This window comes from Lepidochelys kempii, chromosome 8 (assembly GCF_965140285.1).
Source record: "Lepidochelys kempii isolate rLepKem1 chromosome 8, rLepKem1.hap1, whole genome shotgun sequence".
Classification (NCBI taxonomy): domain Eukaryota; kingdom Metazoa; phylum Chordata; order Testudines; family Cheloniidae; genus Lepidochelys; species Lepidochelys kempii.
Genome location: NC_136387.1, coordinates 56,478,554 through 56,502,526, shown reverse-complemented (window position 1 = coordinate 56,502,526; position 23,973 = coordinate 56,478,554). Strand labels below are relative to the sequence as shown.

General features: G+C 45.1%; 1 protein-coding gene across 1 annotated transcript in view; it reads right to left on the bottom strand.

Annotated features, from left to right (window-relative positions):
* The window catches only part of HMCN1 (hemicentin 1), a 325,430-nt gene that overhangs the window by 140,426 nt on the left and 161,031 nt on the right, over positions 1–23,973 (bottom strand). Inside the window, exons 21-31 of the mRNA XM_073356688.2 lie at positions 23,325–23,484; positions 22,551–22,725; positions 13,778–13,905; positions 10,073–10,345; positions 8,673–8,768; positions 7,995–8,189; positions 5,623–5,753; positions 4,504–4,651; positions 3,824–3,950; positions 2,599–2,753; positions 1,699–1,977 (exon numbers count right to left, since the gene is read on the bottom strand). Of these exons, the coding sequence (XP_073212789.2) occupies positions 1,699–1,977; positions 2,599–2,753; positions 3,824–3,950; positions 4,504–4,651; positions 5,623–5,753; positions 7,995–8,189; positions 8,673–8,768; positions 10,073–10,345; positions 13,778–13,905; positions 22,551–22,725; positions 23,325–23,484 (1,867 nt within the window). The remainder of the gene's footprint in view (positions 1–1,698; positions 1,978–2,598; positions 2,754–3,823; positions 3,951–4,503; positions 4,652–5,622; positions 5,754–7,994; positions 8,190–8,672; positions 8,769–10,072; positions 10,346–13,777; positions 13,906–22,550; positions 22,726–23,324; positions 23,485–23,973) is intronic.

Genomic DNA, 23,973 nt, shown 5'->3' with positions numbered 1-23,973 from the left:
AGCGGGGGATCATGTGGTGCATGGAGCAAACATGGTCACCTGGAAAGATGAGCTTAGACCACTGCATGCATCACTGAGCAAACAGGAAGGGGACTTTCAAAATTCCCAGGGAATTTAAGGGATGGGACTCACGGTTGGTCACCTGAGGGCAGGGCAGTAGAGTTCAAACCGATGACCAGAAAGGTGAGAACAGGCATGTGGGACACCTCCTGGAGGTCAACTGCAGTGCTGTAATCTACAGGGGTGTTTATATTGGCACCGCAGCACTGTAGCCTCAGCGCAGAAAGCAGTACACCTCTCGTTGGGGTGGGTTTGTTTTTTTTTACAGAGTTGCAACTGCACAGTTTCTGCACCCTAAGTGGCTTGGCAGTGTGTACACCTCAGGAGTTACAGTGCAGAAAGCTGCTTTACTGCGCAGAAACTTGCCAGTGTAGACAAGACCTAAGACCGTAAATCCCATGCAGTCAGGAGAGAAGCATTATCAAGTGTGAAATACCAGTTAACACTTCTTGTAGCGATGTCTTCCCCAACAAAAGAAGGTCTACAGACATCAGACAAACCATTGTGGATGACGAACGTATTGGTTGCTTTTCCCACAACCCTGAAGAGGATACATGCCCAAACCCTTGTCCCATTAAAGCTGGAATGTGGAGGGAAGGGAATAAAAATGTCTTTTAAGGAAAATTCATTATTACTATGCTGTCTGAACTCTGAGGGGCAAGGATGTCTAAGCATATGCAAGTCCTCAGTTGTTTTGCCTGGGTTAGCCCTAAAGGATATACAAAGTTTGCTTACTATAGAAATTTCTATTACGTTTTTAAACCTGACTGTAACTCATCTGTTATGTGCTTTAACCTTGTAAATAACTCTCATTTCTTTTTCCTAGTTAATAACTCTTTAGTTAGTTTGTTACAGGATTGGCTACAAGCATGGTCTTCAGTTTGAGATCTGAGTACAGTTGACCTGGGAGTAAATGGCTGGTCCTTTGGACCTGGAAGTAACCTGAATATTATTATTATTATTTTTGCTGATACAGACTAACACGGCTACCACTCTGAAACCGGAATATTATTGTGATTTTTGGTGCAAAGCAACCATCTACCAGAAAGTCTAGTTTGCCTGGGTGGCAAGATAGACTGGAATGCCCAAGGCGACTGTCAATAATTCACTGGTAAGACTATAATAGTGTTTTAGGAGTCCACACTTGTTACTGGTGAAATTTAATTATAGAGAATAAAAAAAGTTTGGGGGTTTTGCCCTGCTTCTAGACAGTCTGCCTGGAGGTTGGCATTCATGGTCATGAGCCACTCCAGACGTGACGTTCAGGAAACTTAAGATGACAGCAGGGGGGAATGGGGTGGGGAGAGAATGAAGGGATTTGTGGGGAGAAAGTAATTTTAATATTTCCTACTTACAAAAGGTACCAACTGACAGCCCTCAAGACAGAAGCCTTCTTCATAGCTGCATAAATTATATTAGATATAACGCAGGCTGTGACAGTGCAAGCTTTCCCATGCTGCCTTGCTAATGTGTGCCAAACCTTAACTTCAGCAACCAACTCTGAGTGAGAGGATACTTCAGTCCTTCAGGAAGCACTACACAACCTATCTCTGAGAGCACAGCTAGAGTGTTGAATAAGCATGCTTTATAAGCCAGAACAAATGGTGAACAAGCATGTTAAATAAACTTTCTCTTTACCATAGACATCCACTTGATATATTTTTTCAGCAGTGCCAGCAATGTTGGTCACCAGGCAGGTATACTTAGCAGAATCCGAGACTTGAGCCCGAGGAATCTGAAGGAACTGCCCCCTGTCCACATAAAGAGCTTGTGAACTAGAAATAATCAGGCGTCCATCTTTATACCATGTAATGGCAGGGGCTGGAATTCCCCTGGTTTCACATTCCAGCTTTATTAAGCTATTGAGCAGCGTGGATATCTCAGTAGTAACATTTCCTCCTTTAATCATAGGTGGGACTATTTAAAAAGACAAAACAACAGCATTAAAACCTTATTGCTAGAGTCTCCATTACAGCAAATTTGTACAGCCAATGGGAGCTGCTGGAAGCGGCGCGGACCAGTACGCCGCTTCCAGCAGCTCCCATTGGCCTGGAGCAGCGAACCGCGGCCACTGGGAGCAGCGAACCGTGGCCACTGGGAGCAGCGATCGGCTGAACCTGTGGACGCGGCAGGTAAAGAGACCGGCAGGGGCCTTCCCTACACAAGTGGTGGAACAAGTTTAAGAACCACTGAACTAGATGCTAATATTTTAATTGATATTAATTTTTAATAAAGAACTGAGATACTACAGGTTTATGAAACTGCTCCAAAACATTTTCAATAGCTAAAAAAACCAAGAAAATATACCTTAAGCTGACTTAGGCCCCATTCCTGCAAAAATTTATGCACATGCTTAACTTCACACATCTAGGGAGTTCCATGGAGGTCAATGGGATGACAGATAAATGTAAAATTAAGCATATGCAGTTCTTTGCAGGATCAGGCCTTAATCTGCATATTGTTTCCCTGCAAAACAGAAAGCTATTTTATTGGACAAAACAAAAGAATGCCTAATCCTAGAAAAGTCTTTTAATTTACCATGGATGATCAGCTTGACCTCCTTGACTTGTTTGCCAGCAGCATTGGTCACACTGCACTGATAGCGTCCTTTGTCGAGTCTTCGAGCACTCTTTATGCGCAGAACTTGTCCTTTGTCCAGAAGCTCGATATTAGGATCTCCCAAAAAAAGGGGCCTGGAGAAAAGTTTATTTCATTTCCTGGCACTGTACTCCCTATCCCCACAAGTATGTGTTAAAATAGTTTTTTTAAAAACCCTTCTAATAGTAATAAAGAATATTTGAATAAAAATAACTGCAATAAAATATTAATTCGTATTTAGCACTAGAACAGAATTTTTCATGCAAAGAGCTAAAATTGCTATACAATGGTAGTTAATGATCATTATTATTATTCCCATTTTACAGAAGAAACCAAGGCACAAAATACTTAAGTTTTGACAAATGTCACACAGTATGTCAGTGGCAGAGCCAGACATAGGCTAAGATCTCCTGATTCCCAGTCCCCTTCTCTAATTATTAGACCATAACGACTCCCTTAGTAATGACAAAATGCCTCTGTTTAAAAGATAAAAGCTCTGAAGTCTATACACCAAAGAATTACAAGCTGTCACATCAGGATAGCTGGTTTCGCTGGCTAAGAACTACATTGTGACATGTTAATGTTATTTTTTCAGCCTATTTATAGTACCACTTTTGTTTTTCAGCTAATATTTGCACTGCCAAAATTCCTCTCCTAAATGGGCTTTCTTGAAAGAAGAGCTGAAGAACTGAGACATGCAGTCTAAAGTTATAAAATCTCAAATCTATATATACACAGCAATACAGGGCACTATCTGGAAAAACGTTTAACAATTTGCTCCTGGGTACTATCTACCACCACCAAAAAAAATAGTCATTTTAGCAAACAAGTGACTGCACTTCGAACAACATTAAAATAATCTCGGTGGATAGACCTCAAAGAAGAGGCTGTGTGTTTGTCTTGGTTTGTGTGCTGTCTGGTTTTACCCACCATAAATATATACTGCATGTGCCACAGTACTTATAAATTGGCATTTTGCTATGAAACAGCAAGCTGATGTAGTTAATCACACAACATCAACATATAACAGTAGTACGAGTCTTAACTGATTACAATGGCATACCACTGACTGATTAGTCATAAGTAGCACTTGATAGTAGAGTGCATCTATCTCCTTTCTCCCCCATCATAACATCCTTGCCACAGACAAAGAGGAGGTACTTACTTGCCATCTTTGAACCACTGAATGACAGGAAAAGGAGAGCCTTTGACTTTACATTCCAGACTGGTCTCTTGGTTGAGGGTGACTGAAACTTCTGCTGGTGTGTCAGCACCTTTTATGTTTGGTGGAACTTGGAAAAAGAAATGTTAGAGTGAGAACGAAACATGGCTAACATGGTGACTAAATGTGGAAGACTTGCTGACAATGGCACTAACTGAACAGATTAGATCATGGAGGCCATGAGCTGAGGATGACCATGTAATCAGTATATGTAGCAAAGCTTCAACCTTAATTGTGAAGTGAATGCTGCAGCTGCTGTTCTATAACACCTTTCTATTGTGCCTATGATCCTTCACGTAGAAAGCAATTCTGCACAAGTGCTGGAGAACTGACTATATAGCACAAGAAAAATCTTTCTAGCCTGTCATCTGTGTTCCATTAGTAAAATATGCACAAGACACTAAGATAAAATATCTTATATCAGAATTCAGAGATTGAAAGCAGCATTTTGTGTATGGTACCAAAAAGATGACAAAGTTCAAACACCGTAAGATGTTATTGTGTGGAGAGATACTGTATTCTGTATTTAACATGACCAAAAAAACCCAAAACCCGGCAATGTAATGACTAAGTATCAAATACCATTTTTTCAGATTACCAGCTTTAAAGAGCACAGTACTAACCTAGCACATCTACATTAAATAGCTTCTCAGAACTCCCTGCTATATTAGTTGCTTTGCATGAATACTGTCCACCATCACCAGTAGCAACTTTAAGGAGCTTCAGTATCTTCCCATTGTGCAAAATCTGGAGAGTACTGCTTTCCACAACCTTAAAAAAAAAAATCAAAGAGATCAGCATCATGTGGTCCAAGTTACAACAGCCGAACACGGCAGCTGGATTTTGAAAAGAAGGCAGTAGTTCTTCTTAAACCATAATCTATCCACTTAATGTCCCTTCCCTATCAGAGATGTAATACCTTCAAAGAACAATGCAAGTTATCAAGCATAACCTGTAGGTAGTTATATAATAATGGGCAGATAACTGTAGGCAAGATTATAATTTGCAGTTGTATGATAATAGGATAATCAAATCTCCTTTTTAGTCTCTTTGTTGCAGGGATTAAAATATTTGTCCTTCTTTGTAAAGTATTTTAAGATCTAAGATATAGATGACAAGGTTTGGGGGAAGCTGAGGCCAATTTTTGGAGAAGCCTTGAAAGGTGCTTTTCTGTTGCTTTGATTTCATGAATGGGTGAGTTAATTTATTACCAGTACACAATTCAGTGGTCATCATGGTGATTTATGTGACCATATATTTAATTAGTTACAAAGGTGCCTAGTGCTTTGTGTTTGCATGTTTTTATTGTTGCTTAAATCTAAGGCCAGGTCAACACTACAAATTTCTGCCGACAGAAGGTATGATCCCTGACTAATGTAACTGTGTTGGAATAGGTGCAAGTCATACTGACAAAGTTGTGCTTTAACCAGTATAGCTGGTTTCACTTGTAGACAGTGGTTTTACTATATAGCTAAAAAGCAGTGTTTCCAGTAAAGCTGTGTCTATTTTCCAATACAATGTAATGGTATTCCTATACCAGTAAAGAGCTACTAGTATAGACATACCCTAAGTAAATAAATACATTTTATTTTATTTTAATTTTATTTTATTTAAATGAGCTTTCTTCTCAGGCACTCACCAAAAAGGCGTTAGAAAGCTAATGTGAAATCTCCTGGAATTGGCTTTTGTACATTTACAGTCATTTCACTTAATTTGCCATGAAATCAACAAACACTACATACCTGGACATCGTCTTTATACCATGTGATGATGGGAAAGGGGTTGCCTGACACTTCACAGAAGAGATTCACAGGCTGATTAACCACTACAGATGCATTTGTCACCTTTTCTTGATCTTGAATTTCAGGAGGAACTATAATAAATTATGTTAAGCAAAGATTTATTTAATCAAAAATGCCATGGACATAAACATTTAAAAAAGCAAAACCAACATGTTGTTTTAAAGTTCTGCACATTATTTTCATCATGTCAGGTTTTTCTTTATAGCTGGTATTTATTAATGCACATGTAACAGTCAAGTGTCTGTTAATGTCTGTGTCATCAAACCTGTGTTGGAGTAAAGGGGTTAATATCTTATATCAAACTGTGTTAGGTTAAAAGCTGCCTCACTGTATAAGTTATCAAAGGTAGATGAAAGTGGAAGCTGTGCACAGTTAACTCAGATACAGTCAAATACAATGCAAGTCCTAAATGAATGTTTCAATGAATTGCAACATTCCATTTGCAGTTCCATTTAGTGTGATCCTTCTCTGGGGATGAAGATTTTCTTTGGGGAAAAAATGATTTCATTGTAAGAGGAAGGGGCCCTCTTTATAAAGGAGTCCCAGTATTATTTTAAGAAGACAACAATGTCAAGTTTAGCCAGGTGAGAGGCTCTCTAATCAAGATCTTACTTTGGCACTTTCATCAGGCTGACACTTGCTATACAGGATACAATAGAACCCTTGTCACTTAGTTTCCTTCTTCCTATTGGTTTAAGTATAATCCTTGATTTTAATTTGACACATTGCTAATAATAATCATGGTTGACGCAGCACAGATGCACTGTGGGAAAGGCTGTAAGGAAACCCTTTCTCCTCCATGCTCTTGGGAAGGAGGGAGTCCCACTAACAATACTGGAAGTGCTCAGTGTCCCAGAAGGGACCTGTCTCCAAGGGGTAGGAGAAACACCATGATTCTGGTCCCTCACATTGTACACTGACTTGTGGATACAGAGCTACACTGGAGAAAGTGTACGCTACACCTTTTCCAGAGGTGTAGCAATGGCCACTAGTGATCGCTCTCTCTACAAATGTAGCTGGAGGCATGATGCCTGCTCCTGTCCTGAATAGGCATAAAGGAAAGTTACTTACCTTTTTACCCAAAGTTCTTTGAGATGTATGGTCCCTATCTGTATTCCACTGTGGGTATGTATGAACTCCACATGCCTGAGACGGGAAAATTCTTCCAAGTCATGTCTATTGCTCTGTAGGCCCTTGCTCTCCTTGTAATCTCTGCCAATGGTTTAAGAGGCAGTGCAGACAGAATAATCAGACATGACCCAAAGCTGAGGGAAAGGAGGATGAGTAGTGGAATATAGATGGCGACCATACATACTGAACAATTACAGTTGCAATAAGGTAAGTAATTTCCCTTTCTTCTTGGAGTGATGGTTTGTATGTATATTCCAATGTGAGTAACTCAGAGAGAAGGAGGTTATGAGGATGCAGGTGGTATAGCTGCTTGTAGAATCGCTGTCCCAAAGGAGGATTGGACCAAGGTGTAATGTCTCATAGGTGTGTGGATGGAACTCCACATTGCTGCCTTGCAAATATCAAGGAGCAGCCTGGAACCCCACAGAGCCTATGGTCTACAGGGAAAGAAGGCAACATCCTAATGGATCCCATGGTAACTGCACTGGAAACAGATCTGCCTATGGTGCTCCTCTGAAAGAATGATACCGAGGGAGCCATGTAACCATAGGCTCTCTGCACATGCCTGTGCCCTACCTACTCCTGCTAAATAGAGTAGAAGACACAGAGGGGGAGTTAACACTGCTTGGGGCCATCTTAATTCCTGTGGGAATTTCCTATTGGAAAAAAAACAGATTAGGATGGAAGTCCACTACACAGAGTAGCTGCTATCAGCTGATCAGTGTATCTCCTGATACACGCTGTAATAGATCCCCTACCACGTGGTGTGGTAGGAGCTTTGTGGGATGGGGAGGAGAGAATGTCATGGAGCAGCTGCTTCTCCATTCTATGTTAAGTTCTTCGAGCAATGACTCCCCTCATCTGCATTAATAGAGGGGCATATCTAGCATTTATTCTATAAGCTCTTTGGGGGCAAACACCTGGTCTTTTACATGTTTTCCAAGTGTCATGTAAATTTAGGGTTGTCTATTACAATCATTTGGTCATTTGTGTAAACAGAAGTTGGTTTCTGTATTAAGCATAAGCAAACAGAACTAACAATCAGGTAGCTACAGGTCAAATACTCAGATTTGCTCCCACAACTACAAAAATGCAGGCCCACATTTTGTGTGTGCAATTTACAAAAACAAAGGAGAAACTGCCCTTTTGAAAATTACCCCTTAATAGCTATAGTTATTTACCATGAACCTTCAGATTGTATTTTCTTTCTGTGCTTCCTGCTTCATTCACTGCTATGCAGATGTATTCTCCATTGTCGTATGGTGTGACTGAAGCAATGATGAGCAGTGTCCCATCCTCCAAAATTGAAATGCCCGGCTCATTGCCAGTCAGCTCCCTGCCATTACGTAACCATTTGATGACAGGTTTTGGGGTGCCTAATGAGAGAAATTTATAGAACTTCAAGAGACTTCTTGCTTCATTTGAAAAAGGAAGGATTGATATTACTTTAGAGCAGTGCATGGGAGAAAAATAGACAGTAAGAAAAATCTTTGCTGCAGCTTCTGTAAATCACAAAACACACTGCAGTTTGAACTGGTACAACTGGCTAAAAGGGCTTAGGGACTTAACTCTCCTTCATGCTTAGAGACAGTCCCTGCCACTCCAACCACTGGGCAATGTGAAGAACCCTTGCACTGTCATTGTCCTACAAAAATATACTACCTAATTAGTTAAATTACTTAATAGCCATGGCCCTTTTTCTTAGTGTTAAGGGTTATTTTTAATATCCTGGTGAGATGTTGTATTTAAGAAGGACTATACACTTTTACCTTTCCAGAAAACTCCAAGATGCTTTGCAACTATGAGTGCCTAAGAGAAAAAATATAGTTATCAGCCAGAATGGTTACAGTGTTGCACACCTTTTGCTGGACATGGAAATGAAACACGTTGATTTGCAACTCTTTCTTGAAATGGAGTGTTGTAAGGAGGGTCAAGATCATCTACTGTAGGAGGTTCTAAAAGAAAAACAGAAACAGAGTAAATAATCTTAGTCACTCCTCTCAAATGTCAAAACATACCATGTACACAATCAATTTACACCTCTTTATTCCTTCCCATTCTCAGATGGCCTGATTCTCATATCCTTACACACACTCAGTAGATGGAAATATTCCAGCAGTCCCATTTATTTCACTGGGATGACTTAAACATTAAACTATGACTCAGTATGAATTAGGATTTCAGAATCTAGTCCAAATTGGTTTGCTCTGACAATTGCTATATTTACTGTGAAGGTAGAGGATGTTTCTGCAAAATTTGATGGAAATTGGACAAACTGTTTTTGAGCTACAGATCATTAAAAGAATTATCCTGCTTTGAAATTTTGATTGTTTTCTTAATGTTTCTTTGTCTTCCTGTAGCTCAAAGACACCATCCTACCCATTCGGACTTTCTGTCTTGCATCTCCTTGAAAACTCACGTGCTCAGTGTAGCTGAAGAAAACAGTTCATAATAAGCAAAGTTATTAACATTTTTTATTGTAGATAGTTCTGAACCCAATTCTGTTTCACTGTTTTGGGAATTATGGGCCAAATCCTGTTGTCAGCAGTGTTAATGCTCAGAGTATGGGCTTTAACACCACTATAAATGAGAAGTACCTCCACTGAAGTCAATAGAATTGTATCCATGTAAAGCAAGTAAGTGAGGTAAGACTCAGACATTATATTTGTGTGAACATGTTGCCCACTGTTGGCTGTTTCCATTTTAAAAAGAACAAGAGTCCTCCTACATGTAGAGCTAACAGATCTGTTCCTTTAGCTCAAGTGACAGATGTTTGTGTTTTTGGAGCAATAGAGCCAGGATTCTAATGCAGTCTCGCAGGTGTGTTGTTTATTATGGAACAGGGGAAGCCTCACCATAGTTAAGGCTGATTTTGATCCCCCTTGTAATATCAACCAACCACAAGAAGGTCCCTTTCAAAATTAAAAGAATTAAAAAGTTTTGTTTCGTTTCATATTTTTGCAAACTATCTAATGTTTCTCTGTACCTCCTCCTGCTCAAAACAATCACATCATATTTCAGCATTTGAAACGTATGTAGATTTTGATACTGGGTCAGGCAGCAGTGTCAATAGTGATATGTTTCCTAAGTAGGATCAGTTACAGGTCAGTGGAATCTAAGATCCTTTGAATCACTGCGTCTACCTCTCTGAAAGTGCAACAGTTTATCTTCCCCCACAACACAAGGTATAACATATATTAACATAAAGCTACACTTGATCACAGCTGTAAGTCCAAGACTCAGGTCATGTTATAAATACCTTGAACTTGTATTGTTATCTCCGATTCATCACTGCCAGCTATGTTACTAGCAACACACTTGTAGATTCCAGAGTCTGAAAACTGGACTTTGCTGATGCTCAGTGTTCCATCCAGATTGCTGATATACTGTCCTCCATCTATTAACATGGTACTTCTGCCTTTGAACCAGGTGACTGTTGGGGGCGGGATCCCTTGAGCATTGCACGGTATATCAACTCTGTGACCAACCTGTACTTTCATAACTCGAGGCCCACGTCGTATCTTTGGAGGAACTAGGCAAGACAAATAAATCCATGGTAATGAGGAAAAGATGATCTGGCAGACTATTCATGGAGGAAATATGGTCAGTGTTATCCTTTTAGAAAATACCTTCCCTTGCCCAATGCAATTTAATGTCCCTAAGTAACATCAAGCAATCAGAACTGAATGTTTCTGCAGACAAGATTTACAGTATGCCATTGCTCAAGTCATTTGGGGACATTACATTTAAAATCCTAAAACATTATTTCCAAAGAAGTATTATACTCTCATTCTTCCAAGCACATTTTAAAAAGCTCCTGGGTATTGGCTCCACAGAGTACAAAACAATTCAAAAGCTTTAAGATAAAGTCAATTAAATTTGCTCTTTGACATTCTAACTTCCTTCCTCTTAATCCCAGCTATGTATGTTTCTAGGCTAAATTCAGACAGGAAGATAAAATGTGGCTGGAAAAGATTGTTGCTGGTCTCAAAGAATAAAAATATGGTATAAATCAATATTATAACTGCCTTGCCCCAATGCTTTTCTTTATAGGAATCACCAAAGATAAAAAGACTCAAGTAGAGATACAGATTTGTCATGGAAATTTTTAATTAAAAATCACAGAACAGCCACACTAAATGTAGTAATAGTCATGGGTTTAGTAACTGCTCCTGGATATTTGATAAAAAAGGCCCACGACAAATAAAATTCAACGATATCTCTTCAAAATCACAGCAGGCCAGTGCTCTCCTCCTGCACCACCACTGCCTCCTCCTCATCCCACGAAGGGGGCACCACACACCTCCAGCATCACCTTCTGCTCCAGTACCACAACCCTGATCCGAGCCTGTTGAGGAGGAGAGGCCCTGGGGAAGAGAGTGGCTTCAAGAGAGACCCCACCCTGCAGTCATCCTGGGCACAGGCCATGGTAACTCCTGTGTTCCTTGAGGCTGGGCTCGAGGGTTGAGAGGGAACCTGCCTCACACACCCCTACAGGACAGGCAAGTGGCAGCTCCTGGGTCCCATGGAGCTGGGCCTGGGGTTGAGAGTGATTCCACCCTGCACTAACCCTGGACAGCAGCAGCTCCTGTGTCCAGCAGGGCTGGGGCTAGGTGTTGAGAGCAAGCCTGCCCCACACTCATCTAGGCCGTGGGCAGCCGTAGCTCCGGGGCCCCAGGGGTTGGGCCTGGCTCCCCACTCCAGGCATTGTGCCTTGGCACATCAGGTCACAGCGCCTGCTGCCTCTCTGCTGAAACACCTTTCTTTCAAGTTTGGCCCAGTCACGGCCCTATCATGACGTGGGGCGAGGCTGCATGATGAGTGAGAGGCAGGTTCGCTCTCCGACCCTACCTCTTTCGTGGGGCCTGCCCTCCACATTGGCCAGGGAGCAACCCTCCTAGAGCCTTCCTACATGGAAGCTGCAGATGGAGAAGCCATGGTATCCATGACTTTTTCACCACCATGACAAACTGCAGCCCTACACATAAGGAAACTCCGAAACAATTAACCGTTATGTTCATGGCATAAATGCAGAGAAGTTAGATAAAAATTTTATATACTCATGCTGGAAGGTTGCAACATAACATTACTTTATTTCTTTGAATTCAGAACAGTAGCACACATGAACCCAAACCAGAGAAAGACAAAGCAGGCTGCTCTCTAAAACAGAAAAGCACAATTCACCAATGTGTCACACATCACCTCCATATTGGTGCACATAACAAAATTCATGTGGCAGGGGTGGGGCCGAGGGGTTTGGAGTGTGGGAGGTGGCTCAGGGCTGGGGCAGAGGGTTGGAGTGCAGGGGGGTGAGGACTCCGGCTGGGGGTGCGGGCTCTGGGGTGGGGCTGAAGATGAGGGGCTCAGGGCTGAGGCAGAGGGTTGGGGTGCAGGAGACGATGAGGGCTCTGCAGTGGGGCCATGGATGAGGTGTTTGGGATGCAGGAGGGAGCTGGGGCAGGGATTTAGGGTGTGGGGGGGTGATGGCTCCGGCTGGGGGTGTGAGCTGGGGATGAGGGGTTGGGGTGCAGGCTGCCCCGGGGCTACAGTGGGGAGAGAGGATTCCCACCAGGTCTCTCCCTGCAGCAGCACCTCGTCTGGCGGGGAGAGGCACCTCTCCCCGCCGCAGCAGCTCTGGGGGTGGGACTATGGGATAGGCGCCGCAGGTCTGGGCCGGGGCTGGGTTGAGGCGCCTCTTCCCCGACCGCGGCAGGTCCAGGCTGGGGATTGGAGCACCTCTTCCTGGGTCATGGCAGGTCCGTCCGCAGTCCGGGCTGCCAGTGACAGTCTGCCGCTTTGGGCTCCCCGGGGGAGTCCGAAGCAGCAGACGGTCCCACACCAGAGGAGTGGCAGCAGCTGTGGACTCCTTTCCACGCACCGACTCCCATCGCTGGCAGGCAGCCAGCAGCTGTTGCCTGCCGCTGATGGAGGGCGGGGACAGAGAGAGGAGCCCTCAATCGGCCAGCTGAGAGGAGCGAGGGGGGGTCAGCGAGGGGGAGCAGCCCTGGGCCAGCAGGCCTAGAGTAGCATGGGGGAGGGGCTGGAGAGGAGCCAGCACTTCAGCTGCTGGGCCGCAGTGCAAGTGGAGCGCCAGGCTGGACCGCTGGGCCCCTGCTGAGCGTGGGCCTGGTGCCATTATAAACCTGGTACTGTCTGGGCCATGCTGAGTCGGGGGAGGGGCACCGCGGCAGGTCCGGGGGAGAGGCACCTCTCTCCGCCAAAGCCCTGAGCGTCTGCGTGGCGCTTAATAGGCTGCTGCACACCCGTGCGGCTTAGAGGGAACTTAGCAACTCACCCCATCTTTCTCTAGGATAGATGGTTACAAACTGACTCTGATTCCATGTTTTCCTATAGAGTCCTGCAGCCTGCAAGCAGAACTGGGAACACCTTTCTCTCCCCTCCTACCCCCAAACTGATTGCTTGCAATTCCAGCACAGTCCTCAATATACCACATGAACAAGACTGCAGCCCTTGCCATTATAATACTTACCAGTATCTCAACCTTGCAATGGAGTCTGTGCAATTTTTTTGATGGCCAACTGAAATATAATTAGTTTTTCCACTATAATATACCACCATGAGAAAAGGCAGGCAAGTAGATTCTGTGTGTGCCCCCCGGATTGATAAATATGAATGAAAGTTTTGTAAATATTTGTGGACATTCTGGCTACTTTGCATTAGAACAGCAGTTCTCAGTCCATAAAGCTCTAGTGGTTCAAGGAGAGCAGACTGATCATATGGTGCTATATTTCCTCCAGGTTTCAACTTTCTAAATCACATTAAGAGAAGAGAAGGAAGTAGGTTATGTGATAGCAAATGGGAGGAGGGTGTAGTCCAGGTGATACTAAATAGGACAGGGAGATGCCTATGAAACGTGGTTCATACTATGAAAAAGTTTAGGCACTTAAATTACAGTGGCTTCCCTAGTAGGACCTCCAGAAGGGATTATTCTTGTATAACTCACCATGTACATTTAGCTTTACTGACTGAGTCACATTCCCAGCAATATTTGTGGCCACACAGATATACATTCCGCTGTCTGAAACTCGCGTCTCAGTGATTTTCATTGACCCTGAGGGAAGGAAGGTGTGTCTGGAAAAATAGGAAACATGTATAACTGTATAAATATTTATTGAGAGAAGAATACTTTACTTAGACATTACAAATAAATACCATGAACTAAAATAGTCCTGTTTAGCATGACATTTAGTGCAGTTGAGATGGTTTTTATTTAACTATAATAAATAAAATTTTTGTGATTTATCATTCCTAAATTTTTCCTAACTCATTACTGAATCAATAAATTCAGAATACAAAGCAAATAATCTGAAAAATGGCAGGATCCACAGGACAAACTGTAGGTGTTTCAGATACTCACAGGACTCCTTAAATCCTGCCCTTTTTCTAGTGGAAACAAACTTTTTGAGGAATGTGTGATTCATGGGATTGGTAATAAGATATGGAACCCTTTCATCTAAGTCACAGGCTCAAGGTCAGCCCAAGTCAGGTTGCTATTAACCAATTGCTCAAGTTTAGTCCATTTGGTGAAGTCCACTTCATCTAGGGAATAAGGATGGTCTTGTGATTAAAGCACTAATCAGAGACTCAGGAAGGCTGGGTTCCATTTTGCAGGTCTGGTTCAGTGACCATGAGCAAGTAACTTAATTTCTCTGTGCCTCAGAGTAGAATGAGGATAGTAATACTTCCTTACTTCAAAGGGGTGATGTGATCAAAAATTAATATGTGTGAGATGTGTGGCAAATTGCTGGTATGATTATGATGGGTCCCATGCTTCCTCTTCTGGGGGGGGTTCAGGGCAGAGATTCCTGCCCCAGAACTAGGGTATCTACTGTCTCACTAGTAACCCAGAGAAGGGTAGTGGAGAGGGAGGGACCTTGGCCCATCCTCCACTCCGGGTCCCAGCCCAGGGGCCCTAGGGATAGTGGTAAACCACTTGAACTAGTGCTTCCTTCCCCGGGCTACTTCCCTCTCCTGCTCTTCAGCTTGTGGGGCTTCCTGCCCTCTCTCTCTGCACAAGCTGGGTGTCTCTTTACCTAGGGTCTTGGTCTTCTAGCCAGCCACGGCACTTCTCCAAGCTCTCCACTGCTCCAACTCCTTCAAACTGCTCTCTACTCCAACTCTTTCAAACTGCTCTCTACTCCAACTCCTTCTGGTCTGATTGAAGCAGGGGGGTTTTATCATGTGACTGGCTTCAGGTGCTCTAATTGGCTTCAGGTGCTTTAATTAGTCTATAGCAAACTTTCTTCCCTCTACAGGGAATAGGTCTCCCTTCTAGTACTCTCCTGCTGCCCTCTGGCCATGCTGTATCACATATCCCCGCTCCCTGCTCAACACCATGGGATTGGGCTACTTGGGACGAGAAGCAGTGCTGTCGTGATAGGCCATCAGCGTTGCCGTGTTGGCTTTCGGCCCTATGCTGTACCTGGAAATGGAAGGGCTGCAGGGATAGGAACCACCTAGTCACTCTTGCGTACTTCTCCTTGTTTCTGTGCACCCACTGGAGTGGGGCATGCTCTGTTACAAGGATAAACCGCCGCCCCAGTAGGTAGTAGCGGAGAGTCTCCATAGCCCATTTTACCACCAGACATTCCTTTTCAACGACAGCGTATTTTTGTTCCCTGGGGAGGAGTTTCCGGCTGAGGTACAAGATCGGGTGTTCCTCCTCCCCTACCATCTGTGAAAGGACAGCTCCTAGCCCTACATCTGAGGCATCTGTTTGTAGGATGAATTCCTTCTCGAAGTCTGGGGCTATGAGTACTGGATGGCAGCAAAGGGCTGTCCTTAAATCTGCAAATGCTCCTTCTGCCTCATCAGTCCACTTTACTATCTTGGGGCCCCGAGCCTTTATCAAATCCGTCAATGGCCCTGCTCTTGTGGTGAAATGAGGGATGAATCTCCGATAGTATCCTACTATCCCTAGAAATGCTCTGATCTGCTTTTTACGGACTGGTCGAGGCCAACCTTGTATTGCCTCCACTTTATTCCACTGGCGTTTCACCAAACCTCTCCCTACTACATACCTGAGGTATCTGGCCTCAGCTAGTCCTATCACACATTTGAGAGGGTTGGCAGTGAGGCCAGCCTTCCGCAGGGCATCTAGCACCACTTCTACTTTTCCTAGGTGCATTTCCCAGTCAGGGCTATGGATGACTATGTCGTCTAGATAGGCGGCGGCATAGTTGGCATGGGGTTGCAGCAATTTGTCCATAAGTCGTTGGAATGTTGCAGGGGCCCCATGGAGTCCAAAAGGGAGGACAGTGTATTGGAACAGGCCATCGGGTGTAGAGAAGGCAGTCTTTTCCTTGGCATTTTCGGCCAGGGGAATTTGCGAATATCCTTTGGTCAGGTCCAGAGTGGTTAGGTATTGGGACTTGCCTAACTGATCAACTAGCTCATCAATGTGTGGTATCGGATAGGCATTGAATTGGGATACTTCATTCAACTTCTGGAAGTCGTTGCAAAACCTCAGGGTGCCATCAGGCTTGGGGACTAGGACGATAGGGCTGGACCACTGGCTGTGGAATTCTTCAATAACCCCGAGTTCCAGCATCTTGTTCACTTCTGTCCTAATTTCTTCCCTTTTAGCTTCTGGTATTCGGTACAGTCTTATCATCACCCTTACTCCGGGACTGGTGACAATATGATGTTGGACCAGTGTCATACGGCCCGGCTGTGTACAGAACACGTCCTGGTTCCGTTGGATCATATCAATGACCTCTGTTCGTTGTTCTGGAGTTAACTCAGGAGATATCTTCACCTGCCCCTGTGGGTCGTCTGTCTGGGGTGGAGCTCCCCGAATGGCCAGGCATGTCTCTCGGTCACGCCAGGGCTTCAGTAAGTTGATGTGGTAGATTTGCTCTGGCCTTCGGCGGTCTGGTTGTCTGACCTTATAGTCCACCTCCCCAGTGGCTTCCACTATCTCATATGGTCCATGCCAGCTGGCTAGGAGTTTGCTTTCTGCTGTCGGCACTAGCACCGACTAGCCGTTCCCCCGGCTGAAATCTCTGTACTTTCGCCCAACAGTTGTAATATGTCTGCTGGGCCTCTTGTGCTTTTTCCAAATGTTCTCATACTATAGGAGTTACTCGAGTTATTCGCTCTCTCATCTGTGTCATGTGTTCAATGACATTCTTTCCTGGGTTGGGTTGTTCTTCCCAATCTTCCTTGGTAAGATCTAATATTCCGTGTGGGTGGTGTCCATATAGTAGTTCAAAGGGAGAAAAACCAGTGGATGCCTGGGGGACTTCCTGTATAGCAAACATTAGATACGGTAGAAGGGTATCCCAGTCTTTTCTGTCCTCTGCTACCACCTTCCGGATCATACTTTCAAGGGTACGGTTAAACCGCTCGACCAGTCCATCTGTTTGTGGACGGTAGACTGAGGTCCATATGGATGCGGAGTAGGGTACATAAGTCTTTCATTAATTTTGACATGAAAGGGGTTCCTTGGTCTGTCAGGATCTCCTTAGAGATGCCCACTCTGGCAAAAACCTGGAGTAGTTCTTTTACTATTGCCTTGGACGTGGGGTTTCTTAAAGGAATGGCTTCTGGATACCGCGTGGCGTAGTCAAGGATGACTAGTACGTTGCCGATCTTTTCAGTGGGCCCACTATGTCCATGGCTATCCTCTCGAAAGGGACTTCAATAATAGGCAAAGGTACTAATGGGGCCCACAAGCGAGGTCGGGGGCTATGCAACTGGCATTCAGGGCAAGAGGCACAATAGCACTGCACCTCTGCACGTGTTCCTGGCCAATAAAACCTTCTTAGGACTCTATCCAGTGTCTTGTCTACTCCTAGATGTCCCCCAAATAGATGACTGTGAGCTAACTCTAGTACTGCCCTTGTGTGTTTCCATAAGACTAAGAGTTGCTCTACTTCTTCCCCTCATATTTGCTCTATCCTGTACAACAGATTGCGTTTGAGCACGATATGGCCTTGGGCCTTTGGTCTTTCCTTCCACGGGTACGCCATTTACTTCTACCTCTTCCCTCACATTCGCATATAGCGGGTCATTAGCTTGGTCCTGCCCGAAATTCTCACGTGTGGTACCAGTCTGGCCTAATTCCAGGGGGCCTGTTTCTACTCCGCCCCCTGGGTTGCCCCTACTTAGGCTAGGAACCGCCTCCGAGTCCTCACTAGCCTGAATTATCTCCTGGCCTCCTGAAAGGGTTCGCCTACCAACAAGGGAAGTTTTCTGGTTCTCTGCTAGAATCCTGGTCCCTAATCTTTTATTTCCCTCCTTTCCCATCTAGACTTTCGGGGTTTTCTGGGGGATGAGAACAACTCTGGGGCAAATTTGGCAAACGTTGGGGTTAGGCTATCTGTAGGTGCCTCCGTCTCAGCCCGGGGGTTGCTACCCTCCCCTGGCTCTATTGGGGGGAGTAAGCTCTCAAACCCGGGGAAGTCCCTACCAATTAAGATAGGGTAGGGGAGTCTAGGGACCGCCCTGCTGTCACACTGGTAGTATTCTCCTGGATCTCAATCCATACCGGGATTGTGGGGTAGAAATTTACAATGTCATGAACACATGTTACCCCTGTGTTTTTGGCCTGGGTTAGTTGGTCTTGCCTCATCAACTTCCCTGAAACCAGCGTGACAGCACTCCCAGAATCTACTAATGCTTTGTGGTCTCAATACCATTCATTTTTACTGATCTTGTATACCCATGCGAGGTCACTGCGACACCTACCAAGCCGATTAGGCCACATTGCTCCCCGTGATCCCCCAGATTACATTGCATAGGCTCTTCCCTGTTGGGGCATTGGGCTGCTATATGCCCCAATTCCTCACGCTCGTAACACTGCCCCCTTATTCTGGTTGCCGCCCCCTGCCTGGGGCTATTTGGCTGGCCCCCCCAGCCCTCTCTTCCCAAACCCCCAGATCCCTTCTTGGCCTCGTCCATTCCTTGGTGTCTTTCCTCCCAGTTATGGTTCTCCTGGAGTTCTCGACAGTCCGGGGCCTTGGGTTTGGGACTGGCTTCCTGTTTTGCCGTGTCTCACCCCCTGGGGTCTGGAACAGTTCACGGGCTGCCAGCTGTCTTTCCACGAGGGCAACCAACTCATCATAGGTGGAAGAGTCATTCTGGCCAACCCAAGCCTGGAGGCCTGGTGGTAGCCCCCTCATATACCGGTCCAGTACCAGGAGCTCCATCATCTTCTCAGAGCTGAGGGCCTCAGGGTGCAGCCATTTCCGGGCCAGGTGGATCAGGTCAAACAATTGTGATCGGGGTGTCTTGTCCTCTGTATACTGCCACTCATGGAACCTCTGGGCTCGCAACGCCATCGTTACTCCAGATCTGGCCAGGATCTCTGCCTTCAGCTGTGGGTAATCTGCTGAAGTCTCCACGGCCATATCGTAGTAGACCTTCTGGGCCACCCCACACAGGAACAGGGTGAGGATACCAGACCACTGATCTTGGGGCCAGGCCTCCTGCAGGGCTGCTCTTTCAAAAGCCGGGAGGTATGCTTCCACATCATCCTCCCGTGTCATTTTCTGTAGGCAGTGGCTGGCCCGTATAGTCCAGGTCCCGTCGCAGTTGCAGTTCAGCTCCATAAGGGCCTTCATCTGGTTCACCAGCTCTTGCAGCAGGGCTCGGTCCTGGGCAGCTTGACTCATCAACAGACAATTAGTCTCCTGCTGCATCCGAGTCGCCTCCTGTTGGGCGATTGCTTGGACCCGCGTAGCCTCCTGCTGGGCGGCGGTGGCTTGTATTAGGGCCTTGACCACGTTGTCCATCTTAGGGATGGGAGGGTTTTGGCTAATTCTGGTTTAAGTCTCCAGCGCGTAGACCCCACTTCTGACACCAGGTGTGGCAAATTGCCGGTATGATTATGATGGGTCCCACGCTTCCTCTTCTTGGGGGAGGTTCAGGGCGCAGATTCCTGCCCCAGAACTAGGGTATCTACTGTCCCACTAGTAACCCAGAGAAGGATAGTGGAGAGGGAGGGACCTGGGCCTGCCCTCTACTCCGGGTCCCAGCCCGGGGGCCCTAGGGATAGTGGTAAACCACTTGAACTAGTGCTTCCTTCGCCTGGGCTACTTCCCTCTCCTGCTCTTCAGCTTGTGGGGCTTCCTGCCCTCTCTCTCTGCACAAGCCGGGTGTCTCTTTACCTAGGGTCTTAGTCTTCTAGCCAGCCACGGCACTTCTCCAAACTCTCCACTGCTCCAACTCCTTCAAACTGCTCTCTACTCCAACTCCTTCAAACTTGCTCCCTGCTCCAACGCCTCCTGGTCTGATTGAAGCAGGGGTTTTTTGTCATGTGACTGGCTTCAGGTGCTCTAATTGGCTTCAGGTGCTTTAATTAGTCTATAGCAAACTTTCTTCCTTCTACAGGGAATAAGGCTCCCTTCTAGTACTCTCCTGCTGCCCTCTGGCCATGCTGTATCACAGATGCTACAGCAACCATACAAATATTTGCAAATACATTCGCTCCCCATACACAAAAGCACTTATTACAAAAACCACCTGCACAACTGTAATTGCTAACTCTGTTGCAGTCTCAGGAGAAAGGGCAAAATCTGAGGGCCAGACTTTGTCATTAAGGCCATGTCTACACTACACACCATTTTCAGGGGTGTGCAGCGTACATGCAGCCACATGCCATAGTGAAAAGCACACCCTGTTGACACTACAGTGTGTAGCTACACTTATCAGTGTAAGGCTCCAACAAACAGGAGGCAGTGGTAAAAGGCTTCAGCTGCTCCCCGCTGCCAGGAACTTTCACGGAAGCAAGGAAATGCTGTGGCAGAAGGGAGGCTGCAGGGAAAGGCTGAGCCACCACCTCCTGCCACAGCCTTTATCCACTGCCAGAGCCTTTCCCTGTGGCAGAAAAGGGCTCCAGCAAGGGGGACCTAACAGTCTTTCTCAGCTGTGGAGAAGAGCATCAGCAGCAGGGAGCTTCCCTGCTGTAAAAACATTTGCCTGTGGAGGAGGTGGTCTCCAGCAGAGGGACGCTGCCAGACACTTTCCCCACTGTCAGAGCCTTTCCAGGCTGCTGGAGTCTTTTCCTGCAAAGGGAAAGGCTCTAGTAGCAGGACACCACACTGCTAAAAACAGCAGCACAGACAGGAGGCATGTTTTGGGCCAGTAGAGAACATGTAGGATATGTACACCAGGTACATACTCACACCTTGCAGCCATGTCTTTACTGAGTTACTCTATGCCTCATCACCTGTGCTACTATTTATACATGTACTAGGAGGGCTGTGTGTGTATATATACTACATGCCATTGAAAGAATGTCACAGTGTATATGCGCCCTAAGGCACTGGCCCATATTGGGGGCTGAGACTTAACCCCACTGCATGGCAATCTAAAAGGGCACAGCATGCTCTCCCCTATGTCTGGCCAGCTCTGCTGGCTGGTGTGGTGGGGACACGTCCATGCCCCCTTTTCAAGAGGGCTGTAGCCATGATGGTGTCAGCAGGCCCTGTACTCAGGGGAACTGAAACTATGCCTGCCCCTTAGCTGGGGTACGGTGGGGGGGGGAGAGGGGGAATGCCTCCTTGGGCCATCCCCAATCTTGTACAACACCACAAGAGCCAGGGCACAATCTGGCCAGAATTAACTTGGGGAATAAACCATCTCACCCCTAAAGATGGTCCCTGCACATAAGGACTGAGGTACATTAACAGGGCATCATGAGGAAAGCTTGTACCACTGCTGCCCATGCTGTAACTGATGGGCAGACAAAGAACTTCAGTCTCCAGGGCAGTCAGTTCAACACTTTTCATAAGCCCTAAACTAATATGTTTTCACATTTTTAAAAGCAGCTGGAGAGTTTCTGAATCCAAGATACAATGGCAATAAGTGGATACCTGCAACCACTTTTAAACATTAAAGGTCATTCATATTCTATTAGGAATTCATACTTCATATAACACAAACAATTCTCCCCATAACTCAGCAATGAAACATATAACTGTAAAAGAAAATGGAACTTTTAAAGATTTAAGATCAAGCACAGATGATCAGTTCTGGGCGCCACCATAAAATAAATATTAAATTATAATAATGAGGTGTCTGTGTACAGAAGGCTATTTGGACTTGGCCTCCTGAGGAGTGAAACACTGTGGTGACTTCTAATGCTTGCTTTTGCTTATAAATGCATATTGGAGTACAGTATATACCATGACTGAAATATGGTTTTAGTAATGTTCAGAGCTCGAAAAGACAGCCACAAGGATTAAAAGCTCTCTTTCAGATTGGTTTATTTACATCTATGAAGTGTTTTGTGATACATGTTATAAGAAATATGCTAGACAAAACAACATAGTATTATACAGAATGTGAAGGCCCACAAAGACCATGGTGGAATTTTGTAGGCCTGTAGAATTTAAGAGATGGATTTTGCTCTCACTTTCCCTGCCTCCACCCTGCCCCTCACCCCCAGTGTAAATGCAGAGTTAGTCCAGTGACCACTATAAACTAATTCTGGTTTTACACTGGAAGAACCAAGAGCAGAATCTGAGAGCCTGTGGAAAAAATTGTAAAATGCCAACAGCAGGAAAGTCTAAAAAAATCAGTTCAAAAAGTGAAAATGTGCTGAGTTTGGGAATGAGAATTTCAAAACCAACTGACACAGAAGTACAGACTTTCCAATGCCTTCCTCACTCATCAGAATGGAACAGGCAGTTAAAAAAAATAAAAACTTCCAAAAACCTAAGAGCTTAGAAGAAATTGCATTTTGTTTCGTTTCTATCACATTTTGTTACCTTGGAGAGAATGGAGAGATAAGCTGCATTTCTTTGGCCCAGGTAATTATGGGGGGTGGTAAACTCTTCACCTCGCATGGAAGTGTGACATCTTCCCCTGCAGTCACTGAAATCTCTATGGGTTTGTCATATGTACCTCCTTGCTGGTCTCCAGGCCTGGACACTCTGGGTTTCACTAAAATAAGAAACATGTTAATAAAGTGAAATAAATATGTTGTCTATTTATACATGTGCAAGATAAAATAATGTGGTATAAATTAAACTTTTTCAGACTATCCTATATCATATTCAGTATACAAAAAAACAAACTTATTTATCTGACTGTCCTGGAGCATAGTCCAAAGCTTCAGGTAAACAGGGTTTCAGATGATAGTGGGAGATGGTCAGAAAGCATCAAAAGGGGCACTCTAAGGGCTTCACTGTTCTCTCCCACAAGGCATAATTCCATTAACTTTTCTAGAGTTTCTGCCAGTTTACCCCAGTATAAATGAAATCAGAATCATAGAATAAGGCCAGAGGTCCCCAGTCAAAGAGCTCCAAGAAGTGAATGCCAGACAACTGTACAAACCAGACTGCTTTAAAGGAACCATACTTCTTGGAGCATAATCCCTCTAATCTCACTACCATGCAACTCTGGGGGCCACAATTAGATATTGGTTAATGGGAAGTTTGTTAAACCTGAGTTGCACTTCAGATTTTCCAACTGAGTGCATTTTGCAGTTGAAAACAGAGCTTGCTGGAGGCTAAATATGTTTGGTTTTAACTTATACTTACCATAAACAGTTAGTTGGACTTTCCGTGTTGCATAACCAGCCGCATTTGTTGCTGTGCACATATACTCCCCAGTCTCCTCTCCTCCTGGTGAAACTACATACAAACTTCCATCAGACCTGGCAGAAAATTTCATATTCCGGGGAGCAATCAGCTCTCCTTTCTGTGCAAAATAAAAAAAAATTATAAAAACCCTATGCATTTTTTCAGACAAAATAGCAATGTACAAGTGCCGGATCAAATAGAAATCAAAGCTTCCAAAGCTAAAATGAAGCCTAATAAAAACATTTAAAATATTAGAAGTATCAAACTTGTTAGGGCTAAAAGTAGCTCAGAACAGTTTATCTAGTCTAGGGGTGGGCAAACTTTTCTCCACCCACACCCGGGTGGAGAAATTGTATGCAGGGTCATGAATGTAGCGCTGGGGCAGGGGGTTGGGGTGTGGGAGGGAGTGAGGGGGAGGTTGTGGTGTGCAGGAAGGGGCTCAAGGCAAGGGGTTGGGGTGCAAGAGGGGTTGCGGAGTGTGGGAGGGTGCTCAGGGCAGGGGATTGGGGTGCAGGAGAGGCACAGCAGGGGGCTCAATGCAGGGGGCTCAAGGCAGGGGGTTAGGGTATGGGGTGCAGGAGAGGTGTGGGCTCTGGCTCAGCGCCAT